The sequence below is a fragment of the Hippocampus bargibanti genome, linkage group LG11, assembly GCF_051943395.1.
Source record: "Hippocampus bargibanti isolate YZ-2025 linkage group LG11, ASM5194339v1, whole genome shotgun sequence".
NCBI classification, from domain to species: Eukaryota; Metazoa; Chordata; class Actinopteri; order Syngnathiformes; family Syngnathidae; genus Hippocampus; species Hippocampus bargibanti.
In genome coordinates, this window is record NC_142744.1 from 11,937,268 (window position 1) to 11,944,765 (window position 7,498).

The 7,498-nt window shown below is 44.2% G+C and overlaps 1 protein-coding gene across 2 annotated transcripts; it reads right to left on the minus strand.

The window, feature by feature from the left end:
* Positions 1-26: 26 nt before the first annotated feature.
* On the minus strand, positions 27-7,485 carry tox4a (TOX high mobility group box family member 4 a). 2 transcript variants are annotated; one of them, XM_089007695.1, is made up of 9 exons: positions 6,886-7,485; positions 6,720-6,785; positions 6,125-6,421; positions 5,600-5,845; positions 4,619-4,945; positions 2,846-2,926; positions 2,036-2,779; positions 780-922; positions 27-679 (listed from the first exon to the last, which is right to left on the minus strand). In XM_089007695.1, exons 1-9 carry the CDS (start codon positions 6,988-6,990, stop codon positions 622-624), a joined length of 2,067 nt encoding a protein of 688 aa, XP_088863821.1. In that variant the 5' UTR covers positions 6,991-7,485; the 3' UTR covers positions 27-621. The 2 variants fall into 2 exon arrangements, with proteins under 2 accessions (XP_088863821.1, XP_088863819.1); XM_089007693.1 differs by having other exon boundaries at positions 6,125-6,424.
* Positions 7,486-7,498: the final 13 nt, after the last annotated feature.

Consider the following 7,498-nt stretch of genomic DNA (forward strand, 5'->3'; position numbering starts at 1 on the left):
CACACTTTAAATATACGGCAACAATAATGAGTTCACAATTCTTTATTTTCACTTTTCCTGTACATTTGACTATTTGGACGTGTAAAAGGAGCATGAAAATAACACATCTGCTTTTTTGTTGCCATTTTGCACGAATGTTCCCATATGAAATCCAAAAGGACAGCACTACTTTTCACATCTAATCAAAGGGCTCCATTTGAAACAAATGTCCTTGGTCAAAACACACTTTGCATGTGTATTTATATTGCGCTAACAGATTATAAAAATATATAGACAGCATTAATTGGCAGCAAATGTCTGACTGCAGTAAGAGAACAGCAAAACTTCCTTATTTACCAATGGAGGCATTTCCAGACGTCCAAGTAAACAACAACAAGTAACTTTCATCAACTACTGAGAGCAAAATGTTTCATCTTCTTCAGAGCAAGACTTAGCAATAGCTTTTCAAGACATCATTATTCAAGTAACGCAAAAACAACATTGGATGTTACCGATAAATACCAACGCCTGACCCAGAGGCCGTATTCCTATTTATGAGTTTCAAGAACAAAGCGAAATGCCAGGCTTTAACAGTAACAAGTCGCAGTACAATGATAGTTAAGATTCTTGCAGGGTTGGCATTTATTTCACCGTTCCCATCGTCTGGTTTCTGATGGAGCACCACGCTTTGAAAATATCACTGCAGAAAACAAACCCAAAAAAATGGCAGTATGTTTGAATGAGTTGCTCACAACTAACGCAAATTTTGTCGCTGTCGTGTTGCTGAATCGCAAACTCACCTGCAGTGAGAAGCCACACACTCGTTACTGCAATATTCCTTGTCCCAATCGTCACTCTCCACTGCTGGGTTTGTGCAGCCGGACCTCACGCACACGCACGGTGCAGCCGAACCCTCGCACGGCTCGCTTACCTCCATCTCATCCTGAAATGTGGGACGCAAATGTGGCAGTTGGGTGACCTTTCAGAGTAAACCCAATATGCATAACACTGCCCTGTATCATAAAAGTACTAATCGTGCATCAACCACACTTGGCAATTAACACATTCACTAACAAACGATGTGCAAAAATGTCTTAATAATAATAATAATTTTCATTCATAAGCGCCTTTCAAAACTCTCAAGGACACTTTACAGTCACAGGATATTTTTTCTGCGGGTGAGCAGCGGCAGCCACACGCGCCAGCGTTCACTAAACCCAGAAGCAACAAAGTAAAAAAAATAAAAAAGAAATAATGACAACACAAAGACAGAGTCATGCATTCTTTAGCACTTTCTGTACCCTCTTTTTGAGATGAAGTAGTTCTAAATGAAAGAGGAGAGGATCAAAGCGTCCTTTTCAGTAGTGGACCAACGACAAGCTAAATGTTGAAAGCAAACACGCAGCTGTAGCATCCATGGACGAAAAGTTTACTCCAGTGCCAGGGTTTTTGTCATTTTCACTCAAATTCCAGGACCCACAGAATATTGCGTTTCAGGACTACATAAACATTCAACATAGCGTTACACTCTATTCTTTCATCAGAAAAAAAAAAAGAGTTAAATCCTAAATTATATGGGTCTGGAGTTATATGAGCTTTACATTGGGGCAGGCAAATACTGGCCCCTCGTGGGAAGGAAAAACATTACCGGAGGTCAGACCGAGTTAAGATATTTTCTGGACTATAAGGCACACCGCATTAACATTTTAAAACTTTTTCCATATATAAGGCGTCCTGGATTATAAGGCGCACCGTTAGCTTTTGAAAAAATACGTCTGTTGAGGCTCTTAATCGTACAGGAGTGGTCCATCCAACCAGCAGTGAACTAAAGTTGTACTGGTAAGTCAAAGTTACCAGCACAACTTTAGTTTGCTGACGAAGCTCTTTGGATGAGGAGCGAAACGTCAGACACCTTCAAAGAAGTACAGATGACGGCCAAAGAAACCTTTTCATCTTTTGAAAAAATATAAGGCTTTTAGGTGCGCCTTACCATGCGGAAAATACGTCAATTAACATGTCAATCAACGCGACACCCCCCACCAAAAGGAAGAAGCACCTCTTCTGAAGGCAGCACCTCCGAGACCACCTCGTCATCATGCCGACCGGCCGAGAGAGCAGCTCTCACCACCTTCAACGTGAGCGCGGACGCCGAAACCGTTGGCGCCGCTGCAGCGGTGGTGGGGATGATGATGGTCTGCGTGTCTTTTCTCTGCAAAGAGGCGGGAACTATTTTGATCTGAAGCGGAGGCGGCGGGGCGGCCGTGATGGTCACGGGGAGCCCTGTGGCACTCGCACCCTCCCGAGGCTTGGCCTGGAGTAAGCGAGGCGGCGCTGGCGCCATTTGTTGGAGCGGCGGTGGCGGCGGGGCGTTCTGCATCTGCTGCAGGGGTGGCGGCTGGCGAGGGGCGCTGGATACCACGAAGGTGGGCTGCAAGGAGTGGATGCCGCCGGGTAGAAGGGTGACAAATTGGCCCCCTGCCTGAAGCATGTGTTTGGGGATGAGGATTTTGGTGATGGATTGGGTCGGTTGGACCGCGGCGGGGGCGGGAGGTGACGCCGGGGCGGCTGCAGGGCCTGCTGTCGGGGCTGCTGCGGTTTTTGTTGCGCCCGTGCGGGAACGAGTTGCCCTCTCGGGGATGTCCAGAATGATGTTGGAGGCACAGATGTTGGTGATGGTGTTTTCTTCAACATTAGTCGCTGGGCGGACAACCTGAGGACTCACAGGCGGGGCGGGCGCAGGAGCTTGGCTGACTTCAGGCCGAGGGGGGGAAGGTGCGGCCGCGACCACCTCGCAGGCGGACTGAGGCGTGAGAGCAGACGGGAAAATTAGCAAGTGCCAATTTTATGACAGAGGAATCAATCTTACCTGTGAGATTTGACTCGCTCGATAAGCGGCCAGAGCTTTTAAATACTCCTTTTTGGCAGCGTCGGTCTTTTTCTTATACACCTAAAAGAAACCAGTGAGTTAGGTGCGTTCATACAATTGAACTTCATTTGTACAATGACTTCTTGTGTTTGTTATATCGCTACAGAATAATACAGACGCTCCCCAATTTACGAACATTCAAGTTCGTAAGTTGGGGATACAGTACAGTGATACCTTGGCTTACAAACTTAATTGGTTCCCAGACAGTGTGTACGGCAAAAAGTGTCTATCCCAAAAATTAATTTCCCATAGGAAACCATTAAAATGACAATATCCGTTCCCAGGTGCCCATAAAACAGAATTTTCTACTTTCAAATTTTCTAAGCCTTAAAACTACACAAAATATACTTTTTTTATGTATCAAAAATGTGCTACGGTATTGTAATTGAGGAAATAAACTGCACGGTATAATAAAGTTGTTTTATTGACCTTTGTGATGTCGTTGATGGCTTGATGGATGGATCGTTTCATCAGCATTAAACACTTGTTGAGGTTATGTAGCCTTCCTCTTTCACCATCTTGAGGAATGATCCCTTGTAGGTGCTTTCTCTGCGATCATTTTACTTAGTTCCTCATCAATTGTGTTCTGTTTAGCTTGGTTGATAGCTTTTTGTACAGATGGCTTGTGCGGGTTATTTGTGGAGCCTGATTGATGGGATATTTTAACCTTGCAGTCTACACTCTGCCTTTGAACTATCAAAGTTGAGACTCACTGCCATCTGCCTGTCTCTTTAATGTTTAAACCACCTCCCCTCACTGCTCCGTTCTTGACCAATCACATGGCTTTAACCGAAGACTGGGGGCGGGGAGTAGAAGACAAAAAAAATGTCGATAGCCATTTTTTGGGAGAATGGCTTCACTCTCTTTCTTTCTGTAAACCCCCCCCCCCCCACTGCTGCATTCTTGGCCAATCACGTGGCTGTAACCGAAAGCCAAGGGGTTCGTAAACCGAGGTATCACTCTGTCGAAAAATGTTCGAACAAGTCAGTCAGATTTTGTATTGCGCGCCTTTTTCCGGCCGATCTCGCTTACGATTGGCTATGCAGAGTTTGTGGGCAGGAGGGAAATCCCTCTTCCCAGTTGACGCTCCAGGAGGACACAGTGCATAACAAAAAGTAATGGCTGCTGGCACGCAATACAGTAATTATGTGCCAGCAGTTTCAATAATGGCCTACTGGGGACCCAAGGATACATATCGCCGTACTACCATTTCGTTGAAAGCAAACCCGGGAGAAAACATTGCTGCAGTAAGGGACTCAGTAGGACACATGCATGTTTTTGGGTCACCCTCCCAAAAGAGGAGTGTGTAAAAGTGATTGACAACTTTGTCAGACGAGTACAGGCTTGCTTGCAACGAAATGGTGGACATTTGGAAGACATCCCGGGAAAGCCAGAAATTGACTACAAATTGAGAGGAATAGCTGAAACTCTTGTGAATGATCTTCCATAAACTGAATAATGTGTGGTTATAATTTGAAATACATAGCTTTTTAATCAAAGCCACAATTGAAATTTTCATGGGTATGCATCTTTTTGGGTCACCCTGCACTTCCCTGTTCAGTGTTTGACTTAGACATACATTCCATACAAAATATAGCATTGAAGCAACGTACGAACAAAATTGACTTTACGACATGAACGACAGCTCAGAACGTATCTCGTTCATAAGGTGGGGAGCGTCTGGACAGATGATTACAAAGCGCCTGCACACACCTGTTTCTGTTCCTCAGCCAGGCTGTCCCACATGGAAGCCACAATTTTGGACACCTCTCCAAAAGAAGCATTTGGATTCTGGCCCTTGATGGCCGCTTGGGTGTCACGGAAAAAAAGAGCGTAGGCAGAAACTGGCTTTTGCGGCTCATTGGGGTCTTTCTTCGGCTTGCTCGGTTTAGTGACCGTCGCCAATGGGGTTGGTGTCCCGGAGGCTCTTTTGGAAGTTGCCAGGGAGACGGAGGACTGGACAGCTGGATGGGATAGCACTGAGGAGGAGGAGGAGGAGGAGGAGGAGAGAGACATGGGAGGGTCCACCAACACACTCCTCTGTGACAAAGACACATTAGAGAGTGTAGTTTAGTTGTGAGAAAAAATCAAGGTGATATTGAAGGAGACACAATACAAATATGCATGTCTTATATTTAAAAGTTAGACATGTTTAGTAAACTAAAATGAATTAAAACACTGTGTAGGATACCATCATCCATTTTGGATTGTGGCGCCTCATCCATAGATGTGCCTCTGTCCCACACTAAAACTTTATTCTTCTGAATGTATTCCAACTTGTGACGGATCATAACGATCATTGGACATCTAAATGAATATCTCAAGATAACCCTGAATTTTATAAATGACTCAAATGAGGGCTATTGATTAAAAGGTTTTTTCAGCCGTCATCTGTACGTCTTTCTCTGACGAAGCTCTTCGGACAAGGAGCGAAACGTCCAACACCTTCAAAGAAATACAGATGACGGCTGAAGAAACCTTTTCATCAATGGACCACTCCTGTGCAACTGAGAGCCTACACAGACAAATGAGGGCTAGTTCTGCAAAAACGTAAAAGGTGTGAATTGGCGGCAATGTCTGTGTCCATAACAATGACAATGATAATAATAATAATAATAATAATAATAATAATAATAATAATAATAATAATAATACATTTCATTTATAAGTGCCTTTCAAAGTTAGATCTTTCACCTTAAAATCCTCCATGTCCTCATCTTGCAAGGAGCCACCAGGAGAAGGTGTCGCAGACAGCGGCAGTTCCGAGGTCGCAACTGGAGGTCCCATGCAATCCCCTCCCAGACCCAACGCTAACTCCGTCTGGTTAATGGTAGACAGCTGACCGCTTCCTAATAGCCCATGGGCGATGTTGGCCAGTTGAACATCGATAGTCATTGGGGATGAGCTCTCAAAATGGGAGCTGCCGCTGTTACCCATCTCCTGAGGATAGATTTTAGGGAAAAAAGGGAGAAAAGAGCAGTATTAGTTCAATCTGTAGTAATCCGTTTTATTTATTATCACATGTATTATTATTTTTGCCATGTTATTTGAGAAACATTGGTTCTGAACTGCTCTAGACAATATTCATGGCACAGATACATGCAAGAGGTGCACTCAGTTGGTTAAGATTCCAGCTATGGGAACACATAGTCCACCACCGCCCAATGGGTACAATCCTCATCTCAAGTACATCGAGTTTTCAGGGGGTGGAACACATACCAAAGATGAGGAACTAAGAAGGGCTCCTCCATTTTCCTGAGCCATGGCCCCCATGTTGAGATGCTCCAGTCCTTGGGAGCCGGTATTCACAAAGGTGGATGCAAAAGACGGATCATTAGCTTCCACCACCAAGTTGTTAACCAGGTTACGAGATCCCGAAGGTCCGACGGCGCCACCGGACCCGTCTGTCATCTCAAAGTGAGACACTGCTTCAGGAATACCTAACGACGTATCTGGGTCGAGTGAGATAGGGGGAATCTCAAAAACCTCATCTCCGAGGCTGGGGGTGTGGAAAGTCTGCTGTTAGGTGAGAAGAAAACAGGTGTTTGGCTGTCAGAAATTGTACCCATTTTGGAAAGCCGTTTGAGCTTTAAATTGCTGCCCTTAATACCACGTTTTTGGTGCAAGGTTTGCTAGTAGAATGACTACCGTGATGAGGAATGACTGTCGCAATAGTCATGTTTCTTTTTTGGCCTTGGGGCTAAAAAGTACATGGGCCACAATATGGATATTAGGTATATCGAATGCTTAAACAGCTTCCCATATCACTATATTGTCTTATATCATCCAAAGTGAAACATTAGTATTCAGTTACCTCAGCGGACAAAAAGTGATGAGCGCCACCACCTAGAGTTAGATAACTGTCGCTGCCTTCTGAAAACTGAAACACATGGTTAGCATTAAATGACACATTTGAGACATGGGCGTTTATTTAATTGCGTCCCCCCAGCCCCTGGCTTGTTTTAGAAAAGAAAGGTTACCTTATTTCCTTCGGTGTATCCGCCATATGCTTGGTTGTCCAAAAACTCAGAATCAACATTTTGAGAACAACCGTCAGGAAGTCCAGAATAAAAATTAAGGTCCATTTTGCATCAAAATTACTCTTAATCGATATCTCCCAAAAATATTTGTATACATATATCCAATTAAGTGATGGATTCTCAAACAATTACGAAAATGCTAGGAGCTATCTTGCTAGTTAGCTAGCTAACCAGCCAACTCGCGTAACCTTGTGCTATTTTATAAAAACGCGGGCAATTTCGTGGCGTTAAGGTGAAACCAGCCAGCCATAAACATAATTAGACGTTACAGCAATTTTGAGTACAAGTCAAAATAACGTCTCGTGATCGGAAAGGCTTACATCAAACGGAAAAGCCATTCATCAGGAGGGTACGACGTTACAACAGACAATGGACAGTTCATGGACCGTCGGAAATACAAATGCTTCATTAACCCAAGGAGCACATTCGTCAGAAAAAAAACTGTCAAATAAAACGAAAAAAATAACCACATTTCTGATCGTCACACGCACCCCACCGAGAGTCCACTACAGCATAGCTATGTTTTAAGATGAGCCATTTTCGTTTCCTGAAA

What these genes read in the sequence shown, in the direction of transcription:
- tox4a (XM_089007693.1), bottom strand. Translation starts at nt 6,990, where the DNA reads ATGGACCTTAATTTTTATTCTGGACTTCCTGACGGTTGTTCTCAAAAT. An exon ending in GAGCGAGTCAAATCTCACAG is followed by an intron (nt 2,780 to 2,845) that starts GTAAGATTGATT and finishes CTCACGCCTCAG; the next exon opens with TCCGCCTGCGAGGTGGTCGC. An exon ending in TGTGTGGCTTCTCACTGCAG is followed by an intron (nt 680 to 779) that starts GTGAGTTTGCGA and finishes TGTTTTCTGCAG; the next exon opens with TGATATTTTCAAAGCGTGGT.